Source organism: Carya illinoinensis, chromosome 4, assembly GCF_018687715.1.
Source record: "Carya illinoinensis cultivar Pawnee chromosome 4, C.illinoinensisPawnee_v1, whole genome shotgun sequence".
In the NCBI taxonomy this organism is placed as follows: domain Eukaryota; kingdom Viridiplantae; phylum Streptophyta; class Magnoliopsida; order Fagales; family Juglandaceae; genus Carya; species Carya illinoinensis.
This window is the reverse complement of record NC_056755.1, coordinates 27,508,415-27,521,500: the sequence shown is the minus strand read 5'-3', so window position 1 is coordinate 27,521,500 and position 13,086 is coordinate 27,508,415. Positions and strand designations below refer to the sequence as shown.

Below are 13,086 nucleotides of genomic sequence, written 5' to 3'. Positions count from 1 at the left end.
GTTTTTAAATGTTAAGATGAGTTTAGTTTTATTTATATAAAATTAAAAAAAATTGTGGGTCTCACTTATATAGATATGTGGAGTAAAAAAATATTGTGGATACCATATGTAAGAAGGTTTTAAATTAAAATAAATTTAATAATTTAAGAATCAGGTATTTAAATATTAGATTTAAATTAAAATTAGATTAAATTGAATGGATGTATAGTAATCACTCGATGTCTTAACTTTTGTTTTAAAACGTTGGATAATTTGGTAATTTTAGTACACCATCCCCTTCACTCAGCCCGATACCCTCTTCTTTTTCCCCTCTTCCTTTCCCATTTCAAATTCAGTACCCAAGATTTCGAATTTGGAGCCACTCACTGCGCAGCAACGCTGGCTCTGCTCGACCCGATACCCTCTTCTTTTTTCCGCTCGGAGTATTTCCTATTGCAAGTCCCACAACGCCGCCAGTCTCAGTCGGGGCACGTAGCCGTCCGCCTAGTTTATCTGAATCTCTCTCTCTCTTCTCGCGCATTCTCTCTCTCAACCCCTTCTCCCTCCACGTCAAATCCCGTTGAGCTGGTGTCTGGATTTCCCCAAATTATGCAATTACGGAATTGTATATTTTGGGCCATCTGTGCAAAACTGCGTGCTTGATGTTCTACCACTGACTTTTTGGGTTCTGGAAGTTTTTGTGCATAATAAAAATAAATAGAGAGTAGGGACCATATTCTGCATTGTATTGTTTTAACTTGTTCGTGACTCAGCTTTGTCAAGTTGAAATGTGTATCTGTCGCCACGGTTCGACGAAGCTTTGATGATTTTGGCTGAGATGAAGCTGGGGCAGTATAATCATTTGTGCTCTGCCTGATGTATTTGCATAGGCTGATAACAGTTTCTGCAAGAAATAGAAATTGACTTTGATGCCTGAACTCTGAACTGGGAAGTAGATATCCATATATCATCCTCATGAAAATAAAAGACTAGAGCTTTTTACCCAAAGAGCTTTTTACGCGAGGCGAGGGACTCTTGCAATGGCCGGGATTGTGAAACCGCCAGGCGCGTTCGCAATTACCCCGCACAAAGTCTCCGTATGCATACTTCTTCAGATCTATGCTCCGTCCGTGCAAATCTCGCTGCCGTTCCCTTTCTCCTCCGTCGCTCAGCACAACCGCCTTGGCCTGTTCCTCTTGGCTCTCACTAAGGTACACCCCTACTCAAAAATCAATCTCACCGGGGCTTTCATTTGATATCTGATTTCAGTTCAGAGCATTCGCTAGGAGCACAGAAACTTGCAAGTGTTTAAAGTTGTTTGGTGTTGATATTCTTTGCAGTCGTGTGACGATATTTTGGAGCCGAAACTGGATGAACTCATTAGACAATTGAGGGAAGTTTGCGGCTTGTTACATGATTGGTTTATTGATCATTTAACAAGCAGGTTATCGTCCATATCGTCACCTGATGATTTGTTTAACTTCTTTACTGATATGCGAGGTGAGTTGCTCGTCATCAGTACTGCATCTTCTCTTTGTTTTTCCATCTGCTGCCCATTATTTTTCATGTCCTGTTTTTTAATTCTTCTCTAGGTTATTGATTTTGGTATAACTTTTTTTAGGGATCCTTGGGGGCCCGGAATCTGGCGTTATGGAAGATGACCAGGTTATTTTGGACCCTAGTAGCAATCTGGGGATGTTTCTCCGTCGTTGTATACTTGCCTTCAATCTGCTATCATTTGAGGTATTATGTCGCTAGTTATGTCTTAAGAGTTATCGTTTTAGGACTTAAGAAATTTTACTTGTTGGTTTTGTCATGGGTCTAAAATTGATCGAAAAGCCTTGTAAATGTTGGATATCGATTTGCTTATACTCTTTAACTCCTAAGAAAATAACATTCCTTAACCTTTTAGAATTTGACGGCCATGATTACCCACTTTATTGAGACTAACCCGATGGTAGTCCTTCTCTATTTTTCATTTTGTCATGGGTCTAACAATTGATATAAGATCCTTGGAAATGTTGGATATTGATTTGCTTATACTCTTAACTCTGATAGCCACGATGACCCATTTTATCGAGACTAACCTGATGGTAGTCCTCCTTTTTTTGCAGCCCTATTTCATCTATCAACATTTAAATGCCTATACTTATTGACAAGCCAATTTTATTCTAGTTTATAGGTCGCCTCCTACCCGAACTTGTGACATGAGACCTTGCTTTGATGCCAATTCTTACAGGTCTAACAATTGATCAAAAAGCCCTAGGATTATTAGATATATTTTTTTTTTAATCGGTGAAAAATGAGGGGTGCAACATGAGGACTTCGTAGGAGGTCACTCTGTTAGGGACCCCGGTCAAGTCCCTAGACAATAAGTCCTCCACGCCAATGGTGGTCTTGTGATGACCGGATCCTTGTTCCTTTCTTGCTTGGTTCTCGAGCAATGGTGGTCAAGATGACCACTTGGGTATGGTGAGGTTCGGTGTTTGGGCAAAGATGGGTGTATGGAGTGATGAAAATGGGCAAGGGATTGTGGTGGGTTCAATGGTGATGGGCGCACGGCACTAGAGTGGGCTAGGGTTGGCGCCACTTGGAAGATGGGGTTTAGGGTTTGGAAGATGTATGATGGACGGCTAGGATGAAGGTTTAGGATTTTTCTTGACTTGAGGAATTCTAGGAATGGAGTGATTTTAGGGATAGGGTGGTTTGAGTGATTGAGTGATTTGAGTAGATGGAGGATAGGGTTTTGGGAGGATTCCTAAGTGGTAGGAATCCTTGAGGGTTTGGTGGGGCTAGTTTGGTAAGTCAAAGTGGACTTGAGAGATTTAAGGGATGAGAGATTTAAGGAATTGAAGATGATTGACAATTCCTTAAATTCAGGAATGAGAGATTTAAGGGATTGGAGAGGATTATCAATTCTTTAAATTAAGGGATTGGAATTGGAGGGAGTTAAGGCTCCTATAAGGACTGAGTTTCCCTATAGAACATTGGGGGTGGACTAGGGCAAACACTATAGTGGGCGGCACTAAGTGTTTGGATGGATCAAATGAGGCAAATGAAGAATGAACACCAAGAACAAAATGATGAACACTTAAGAACAAAATGGTGAACACTCAAGAACAAAGTAAAATGCTAAAGAACTTGAATGAACAAAAGGTAACAAATCAACTAGTGATTTACGGATTTCACAATAGTTGAAATAAACCTCATGAATTGGTAACTTCATAAAAACAAGGATAACAACAACTTGAATTCACGAATTGCACCAAGTTGCAAGAACAAGATAAATGAATCACACCTATTCACGGATTGCAAGGTGTGATCCTCTCTTTGGGATTCACGAATTGCACCCAAAAAGCCCAAGTGCCTAGCACCGATTGTTGATCTCCTAAACAAAATAATCCTCCTCTAGGGAATTTGCCAAAAGATGTAAATGCAAAGACTAAGGGTCCTATTTATAAGGATTACAACTTGGAAACCCCTAATAGGTCCCTTAGAAAATAAATAATTAAATTAAAATAAACAATAAACAATAACATAGTTAGCATGGGCCAAGTTGACCCATGGCATGCATGAGCCCATGGGTGGGCTAGGTTGGCCCTTCTCTTCATGGGGTCTTATCACACTCATCCTAGTACCACTCTTGCCCAAGCATGCTTAAGCGTTGATGGGATTCGGTGCATTAGTTCTGGTATAATCGCACCTGCCCTAGGATTATTAGATATTGCTTTGGCTAAACCTTTAACTCTTATGATCATAGCAGGTTTGCTAGGATTATCAAAAGGCACCTTCTAGGCTCTGCCGCCTTTTTTAACAAAAGATGGCACTTATGTGAAGGTGGCTCCTAGCTTTGTTAGAGAGAGAGGACCAAGAATTAGGGCTCCCATTCTACTATTGTTTTGTTTATACTAGTACAGGATAAGGAACAGTTGGACACATGTCCTTCTAGACAATTTTAATTAAATAAAAACAGGTCATTAACAATATACATAAGGATATTGCTTATTAAGAATAGTTCCCAAGCATGTACAAATTTGCTTATGAAAAAAAAAAAAAAAAAAAAAAGAATAGTTCCCAAAAGAATCAAGAAGGTGGCAGTAAATCTGTAAAAGATGAAGGTCAGCTCTTCTATCTTTAATTAAATCAAAGGTTGTTGCTTGTTGGCCTTGAATAGAAAGATTGACTTATCTGTTGCCATACATCGATAGAAAACATGTCTTACTGCCTTCTGGATTCAACTCTTCAAACTGAGTGTTTTCCCCATGGATGATAATTATGGCTCTAACAGACCATTTATTTATGCAAAGCTAAACAATTATGCGAAAAGGTGAATGGTTAATAGTTTTAGAATCTTTTGCCACTGCTATTTGCTGAATTTCTAATCCATTGATAGCACTGCTTCTGATGTTAAAGTAACATTTCCAGACGCTGGTTCTTATTGACTTTGAAGATAAGAGAAGTACACAGTAAGAAATAATCACCCCCCACAAACACACAAAAAAAAAAAAAAAAGGAATGCTTAGGGTTGTATAACAAAAAAAATTGCTACTAATGGGTTATTGACAGAAAAATGACCTAATCATTGGCAATTTATGATAAACTTGTATATGTTAATAGTTTTTTCTATTGTTATTGATTAAATTGTATTGATATGCTAATTTATTGTTTTTGGATAATTACTTAAAGCTATTTTTTAAAATTGTGATAGTTATGAAATCGTCTTTCCTTTGTTTGGTTTCTAATTATTTTTTATTAATTAACGAAGGAATACATAAATAATGATACTCACTTTTCCTTGGTAGCATTCTTGTTCAAGTATCTAAAATACTAAAAAATTTTGTCACACAGGTGGCTGCTGTTGCTTTGACTTAGCTTTTTATTGGATAAAACATAAAGTTGAATATGCTTTACTCTCTCTTTTCATTTGTAGAAAACTAAGTTTTAATTTTGAAGTGCAGGGTGTGTGCCATCTACTGACAAATATAGGGCATTACTGTAAAGAAGCCCTCTCAAGTTGTCCTTCTTATGAGGCAGCTTGTTCAGAAGATTCCAATAGCAATTTGGAGGCGCTTTTAGAATATGAAAACATGGACCTGGAGAATTTGGTCTTTGAAAAGGTCACGGAAGAAATTGAAGCGAGAAAAAGTGCCAGTGAAACAGTTCCGTTTCATCTTCATGCACCACAAACATTTTTTGGGTTGGTTGAAGGTATATATACTGAAATGTTTTCTTGACAAGCATCTGCATATGTTCTAAAAGCATAGACACCCTTTTGCTAGACATTAAACCCTCCTACGAAACAAAACTTTTAAAAAAATCAAGTAGTTCGTTCTCCTAAGTTTTCTTTGAGAAGGTATGCTATAATTGAATTATGCATAGCAGCTTGTGAATATGCTTGTTGACTCTATAAATATCTACAGGGTGAATGATTAATTTATACCAGATGCTATAACATTAGATTTGGAAGCTGTCATCTCATTTCTCTTTTTATTTTTTGGTAGATAGCATCAGAGTTGGAATCAAGGGCTTTCTTTGATAAGAATAGAGAATTGAAGTTATACACATTCCTCTTGATTCTCTCTTTTGCTTAGCAAAGAAACTATCTCAGAATTATATAAAAAAAGAAACTATCTCAGCATGTTTTTTGGGATCAAAGTTTTTTTGTTCTTTACAAGTCTTCCTCTTGTATGGAAGAACACAAGTGCTACAAGAAATGATGGAAAAGTCTTCATTTCAATTTGCATCAACTCTATAGTTTTGCATTTGAAATGGTACTATTTCTTTTGAGTGGCAAGTTATACAAGCACCAAGTGGGTCTTGAACTGATGATTCACTTTTACACGATTTTTTTTATGAGTAAAAAATATTATATATATAAAAAGGAGTAACCAAGTACATTGAACGTATACAAGAAAACACCTAGCCCATATTAAGAGCTCCTAATGACCCAAAAAAGCCCGTGAAAAACAACCCAAAATACACTAATCCCAAAACAATCCCAAATACCCAAAAAAGTACACTGAACCTCAACCCAAAATACACTTTTACACTATTGTTTGAGGGAAGTAGGTGCTATGTAAGCTAGAGCTCATTCACAATGATTGATTTTGTTATATCCTGCAGAGACAGTGACATTGACAAGTATATAAGTATTGTTAATTCTTTCTTTTAATCTTTTTGGAAAGAAATTGTTTTCTTTGTATTGAAGATGATAAACAATATCGGGATGCTCAATGGAACATAGTTTTACTAGAGCTCTTCATGCTTGGGAAATTGAAGAAGTTCCTTCATTTTTCAGTCAGAGTGTTGTTAGCAATGAAGGGGATATGATGCTTTGGAGGTCGAATGGGAGAAAAATGTTTACAGTTCGTTCTTATTACAAGCTTTTGGCATCATAGAGTCATATTTCTTTCCCTTGGAAGTGGTGTCAAGTGCCTTCCAAAGTATCTTTCTTCATTTGGACTGCCTCTCTTGAGAAAGCTTGACTATGGGCAATTTGAGGAAGCGTGGTCTCATTACAATGGACTGGTGGTACATGTGCAAGAAGAATGGTGAATGTGGGGATCAATTACTTTTCCATTGTGAGGTGGCAAATGGGCATTTAGTAGAACTTGCATTGCTTAGGTGATGCCTTCGAGGTTGGTGGATCTCATAACTAGCTAGAATGATCTACACGGTTGTTCTCAGATGGTTGCAATTTGGAGGATGATTCCTTTGTGCCTTATATGTGTATCTGGATGGAAAGGAATGATCGGTGTTTTGAAGAGAGGGAGTACACATTGGAGGAACTTTGAAATCCTTTTGTGCACACCTTATTGCTTAGGTTTTTTGCCATTGTGCTCAATGGAACTAGTGTTCAGGATTTTCTGTTTCTTTTAAAGGTTCCTAGAATGTATTTAGGTGTTTTCTTTTGTATACTCCCTGTACATGGGCATTGCCTATTTCATTTGTATTAATAAAGTTTTTTACTCCTAAAAAAAAGATGATAAAAAATATTTCCATCAACACAAAAATATAGGAAACAAAATTTTAGATATAGAGTGAGAGTTATGCATATACAAAAATGTAGGTGTTCTAGGTTATATGACATGCTCTTATAATACAGTTTAAGGTTTTAGAGATGGTAAAAGAAGAATTGGCAAAGTGGAAAATGGTGGGTCGATGCAAAATCACACTAAACCCTCTTAGTATAATAATTCAGTATCGCAGAGGATTTTTACGAAAGCTTGTTTTTAAGAAAGTTGAAGTAGTTTTGAATGAGCTTTTGCTAGTGTTTATGGCCTGAATTTGGATGACAAGAGGAGACACCATTGGGTTGAATTGGTTGGGCTGATTAGTTGGTGAACTCTTTCATGGTGTATATGGGTGATTTGAATGTTATCCTTTTCTCGAGTGAGATCTATGAGACCCTACTATCCTTACCTTTGGAGTTATTTGAATTATCTGAGTGCATATTTGACATAGCATCTAGTGGATATCCCCTTGGTAGGTGGAAGTTTTACGTGGTTCCACAATTGATACCCCTCAACATGGTCTAGAATTGACAGATTTCTCATCTCCCTTGGGAGGCCAAGTTCCTTGATGATTCTTAGAGGCAGCTCCCTAGATTGTTATCGGATCATTTTCCCCTTGAGGCTTCATTGCACTGGTGTGGCTAGGAGTAGAGGGTATTTCAAGTTTGAAAAATGTTGATAAAAGCCGATGACTTTAAGTGATAAGTAAAACAATGGTGGCTGTCTTATATCCATGGTTTCTTGCTTTGTCTTGGCATGTAAGGTGAAAGCTTTGAAACAACCTAGAAAAGTGGGTGAGGAGTTTGGTCGTATTGAGAACTGAGAAGCTACTTCTGAACGAACTACAGTAGGTATCTGATGAGATTGTCGGAGACAACGACATTTGTATACATATATCGTCAACACCCTAGATGAGAGGAGACAAGAATGCTAAATTCTTCCACCTGTTGGCTTCTATCCAGTCCATAGAAGTAAGAGAGCACATTGAGCATTTTTACATACGACTTTATTATGAACAATTCATATGGTCCAAACTGGATGGGTTTACTTTTGATGCTACTGGAGTGGAGGAGGCCACGTGGATGGAAAGAGAGTTTTAGGAAAGCAAGGCTCATGAGGTTCTAAAGCCCTAAATGATGATAAGTCATTTAGTTCAATGGTTTCTGAAATCAGAATGTTATTTCCATTACTTTCTGTACATGCTAGTGATCTTTATTTAAGATACAAGGGAAATATCCAAGAAGGAAAGAATTTCCTAGAATAAGAGCAGGAAATCTGCCTAACTAATTTTGTAATACCCAGACCCAAAGTGAGATTATTATTTTTATTGTATTTATTATTATTATTATTATTAATTTGAGATATGTTTTAAGATAGGCATTAAGATGGTGTTTGTTTCTTATTGGGTTTCTTCCCCTATCCCGAGTATTCCCCTGTTGGATTCCAATTTGAATAAGACCCCTATATCAAAACCAACTCCCAACTCCAAACTTTATCCAATCTCCAGTTCACTCACGTATCCTCCCTTCTCCTTGCCTATAAAACCCCCAAGACCCTTCAAGAAATAAACACAAAAATATCTGGAGAAAAACTCACTCACATAGCCCCTTCGTTTTTCCCAGCCACTAGCAACCACCACAAGGACGTCGAACCATCTCCCAGCTGCACAGAAATTGCCGACCAGCCCAACCCCGTCAAACCCACTCCTTTCCAGTAAGTCCCCCGATGGGATCTCTCTCTCCCTGTGATTTCCAGTTCTTGGTCTATCTCTCTCTCTCTCTTGTGTCGCCCCACTGCCCAGAGGACCTAGTTGAGTCGCCGGTCACTTCCAGCCACCTCAGAGCCGCTGTCGCCTTAGCCTCCTCTCTCGGTGAGTTGAAGCCCTTCCGTCGTATGTTGCTGCTGCCCCTTCCTGGTTCTACAAATTCACAATCTATTTACTTATTTCCTTTATCTTCAACTTTCCCAAAATGCCCTCCTTAGTAAATTGAGTTTTGGTGGGGGCTGGGTTTAGATTGTAACTGGACTTGGTTTATTTCAGAAACTTTCATAATTGTTTAAGTGGGTTGATTTCTTGTGGGCTTGATGATTTTAATGGGGTGGTTGTGTTTGCAGAAAACTGTTTTAGTGTATTTGAGTGAGCCGTTTTCCTTAATTGGGGCTGGGCTATTTTACCTAAATAAATATATTAGTCATAGACTTATTTTTATAGAAAGTATTTAAGGGATTTTAAAGCATAATTTTAAAGTATATTTTTAGGTATCTTTTGTAAACCATTTTTGAGCCTATTATTTAGTTAATATTCCAATTGACTTTTTAACTAGATTTTTATAAAATTATTAAGTTAAATTTTTAAATAGAAGTTAAGGAATATGTTATGAGTTTTAAATAATATTAGTATGTAGTAATCTTATTGTAATTAAACTATCTCTATATATGATTTTAAGTATTTAGAATGCTACGACACGTCTTTCTAGAAAAGTTAGTGATGATGAGTGCCTCATGTAGGTCACGACCTACGACGTAAGATTGTGGAAGCAGCACTAAGAGGTAATTGGTATGATCATATAATTGCATGTGTACTGTAAATGTTCTAATGATATATGATAATATGATGTTTGTTTATGCTATGCTACGAGCTAAGTCAAGGTTAGATTCCATTCACGATCTTTGATGAATTATGACATTATGCTTGTATGAATGAATTTGTTGTTTGATGGAGTGAATGATTCTAAAATCACATGGAAGCCATGAAATGTTCAGGAAGTAATTTAAGTCAAGTATGGCATGTAATAAAATAGCCAGATTATGTATGCCATGTTCATGTAGTATTTAGATCATGTATGCCATGTCCATGTAGTGATTAAATCATATATGCTATGTAATGTCATGAAATATTTAGATCAAATATGTCATGTAAAGTTCATATAGAACTTAGATCATGTGTGCGATGGAAAGTTTATATTCAAATCACATTATGCCATGCCAGAAAAGTTCATGAAGTCCAACAAACTTCTCATGCATTAAGAAAGATAAGATGTTAAGGGTGACACAGACCTAAGCGTGTTCACTAAAGGTTATGATAAGGGTGATACGGACTTAAGCATGTTCAGTGTTTACCACAAGTTATGATAAGTGGTGCCATGGACCTAAGTGTGGTTCACCATATGTTAAGCGAAACACTTATCCAAGTGCTTTTCACTCCATGATACGTTCAAAAGTGACACGGACCTAAGCATGTTTACCACAAGTTATGATAAGAGGTGCCACAGACCTAACCATGGTTCACCATGTGTTAAGTGAAACACAGACCTAAGCGTGTTTCACTCCATGATAGACACGGACCTAAACATGTTCACCACAAGTTATGATAAGCGGTGCCACGGACCTAAGCGTGGTTCACCATATGTTAGGTGAAGCACGGATTCAAGCGTGTTTCACTCCATGTTATGACAAGTTATGTAGTGCCACAGACTCAAGCGTGGGTCCCCATATGATAAGTGAAAGATAAGATAAACAAATCATGTATAATTGTTAGAAAATGCACGAAGTCAGTCATTTATGCATTCATGTTACATGTTTGCGATGATTGTGTATGATTCTGCTCATGTTAATGATGAATAGATGTGCTATGTGAATATGGGACTATATATGTATGAATTAAATTAAGTTATGTTTATAGTAAGATTGTGAATCTGTGATGATATATGTATGTTATGAAGAGTCTTTCAAAAATTAAGTCTATGCTAAGCTAAGTTAGATTTTACGGTATGATGTGCTATTTACTGAGTATTCGACTCATTTTTTTGTTTGTTTCTTTGTTTCCTCCTACATTTAACTATCACAGATGATGATTGTGAGGATGCAGAGTTGGAGGGTCAGGAGTAGATCTAGTGCAAGGACATAGTTTTCTTTTATGTTATTTGAATAAAAAGTCACACATAGGTTTAGTTTATGTTTTTACTTTACGTTTTTAGTTTCATGTTTCAAAAATAGTTACGTTCAGTTAGTTGATGTTTTCAATAAATGAGGTATTTCAGGATATGAACCTCTTTACCGGTTATTATGCTATGTATGTTAGTAATATTTCTATTCTATGGGAAGGGGTTGTTACAAATTTACAGGAAAACAGAAACTTCCTAAACAATATCTACCGTAAATTACTCCACTAATACAATATCTCAATATCTACCACCAATTACTCCATCTCCATATTTATCGGGATTTCTACACTCCCCCTCAAGTTGGATCTTGTAGAGGAAATCATCCAAACTTTGTCTAGATAGCCCTTTGGTGAAGATGTCCATTGTTTGCTCTTTTGTAGGAACATAAGTCATACAGATGGTTCCTTCTTCGACCTTTTCCTTGATAAAATGTCTATCTACTTCTACATGTTTGGTCCTGGCATGCTGAACTGGATTAAGAGCAATGCTTATGGCTGCTTTGTTATCTTAGTAGAGTTTGATAGGAAATTTTACTGTGACATGTCGTTCTTCCAAAATTTTCCGTAACCACAGTCCTTCACACATCCCTTGTGCAACTGCTCTAAACTCAGCTTCAGCACTACTTTTGGCCGCTACATTTTGTATTTTGCTTCTCCAAGTTACCAAATTTCCCCATACAAAGGTGCAGTACCCTGTGGTGGACCTTCTATCTTCTGCTGAACCTGCCCAATTAGCATCTGTGAAGACTTCTACTTCCTTGCTTTCACATTTTTTGAAGAATAGTCCTTTGCCCGGACAACCCTTGAGATATCTGAGGATCTTGTGCACCGCTTCCAGGTGTGTTTCCTTTGGTGAATGCATGTGTTGGCTCACCACACTCACTGCGAATGCAATGTCAGGTTTGGATTGTGATAGATAGGTTAGTTTCCCACTAATCTCTAATATGTTTCTTTTTCAACAGGTCTTCCAAAGTCTCTTGTTCTTTTCCCTACTTTGATGGGAGTGTCACTTGGTTTAAAACCAAGCATGCCAGTTTTGGTTAGGAGATCAAGAACATCCTTGTGCTGAGAGACACTAATTCCCTTCTTTGATCTAGTAACTTCCATTCCCAAGAAGTACCTCATTTGTCCTAGGTCTTTTACTTCAAACTTAGTGGATAAGACTTTCTTCAACCTCTCCATCTCCACTAGATTATCTCCAGTTAGGATTATATCATCAACATATACAATTAGAATTGTTTTCTTTCCATCTTTGGACTGCTAGAAAAACATAGTATGGTCTGATTGTCCCTGTCGATATCTGTGATCCTTTATCACCTTTGCAAATCTATCGAACCATGCTCTTGGAGACTATTTGAGTGCATATAGGGATTTCTTGAGTTTACATACTCCGTTTTCCTCACCCTTCTTACAAAAACCTGGTGGTACTGTCATGAAAACTTCTTCTAATTCGCCATTCAGAAATGCATTCGTAATGTCAAGTTGTTAAAGTGACCAATCCAAATTGGCTGCCAAAGACGAGTATCCGAATTGTATTTAACTTTGCCACAGGTGCAAACGTCTTAGTGTAGTCATTGCCATAGGTTTGTGTAAAGCCCTTAGCAACAAGATGGGCTTTGTACCATTCTACTGTCCCATCAGCTCTATATTTCACAGTGAAAACCCATTTGTAGCCCACTGGTTTCTTCCCTCTCGGCAAATTCATCACATCCCAAGTTTAATTTTTTTCCAAGGCCCGCATTTTTTCCATAGCTGCCTCCCTCCATTTAGGAATCTCCAAGGCTTCCTGAATATTCTTTCGAATTTTTATACTATCAAGGTTAGAAGCAAAGGCACGACACCTTGTAGACCAAGTATTGTAAGACATGAATTTTGAAATAGGATAGAGAGTACATGACCGAGTTTTTTTCCTGAGAGCAATCGGTAAATCAATATCGGTAGGCTTAGATTTATTAGAGGAGAACTCATGACAATTTTGAGCTATTACCTGGTCCGAATTGGAAAGACTCATGGTTGCTTGGATCTATCATCGGTTCCTCTTGGTGCCTCAGGTGTGAGATTCTCCTTGTACCTTAATTTTGGCTTCCTTGAATAAACAAGTATCTCCTTGTCATTTTGTTTTTCTACATCTCCCCTTGAGTTTAAGTTTTC

General features: G+C 37.4%; 1 protein-coding gene across 3 annotated transcripts in view; it reads left to right on the top strand.

Annotated features, from left to right (window-relative positions):
• The first annotated feature begins 285 nt into the window (after positions 1 to 285).
• LOC122307683 (anaphase-promoting complex subunit 5) overlaps positions 286 to 13,086 on the top strand; it is a 31,767-nt gene continuing 18,966 nt past the window's right edge. Inside the window, exons 1-5 of one of the 3 annotated variants that reach the window (XM_043120716.1) lie at positions 286 to 1,190; positions 1,320 to 1,479; positions 1,601 to 1,722; positions 4,938 to 5,187; positions 9,501 to 9,542. In XM_043120716.1, coding sequence (XP_042976650.1) covers positions 1,020 to 1,190; positions 1,320 to 1,479; positions 1,601 to 1,722; positions 4,938 to 5,187; positions 9,501 to 9,542 — 745 coding nt within the window. In that variant the 5' untranslated portion in view covers positions 286 to 1,019. The remainder of the gene's footprint in view (positions 1,191 to 1,319; positions 1,480 to 1,600; positions 1,723 to 4,937; positions 5,188 to 9,500; positions 9,543 to 13,086) is intronic. The other 2 variants (XM_043120715.1, XM_043120717.1) reach the window with 2 other exon arrangements.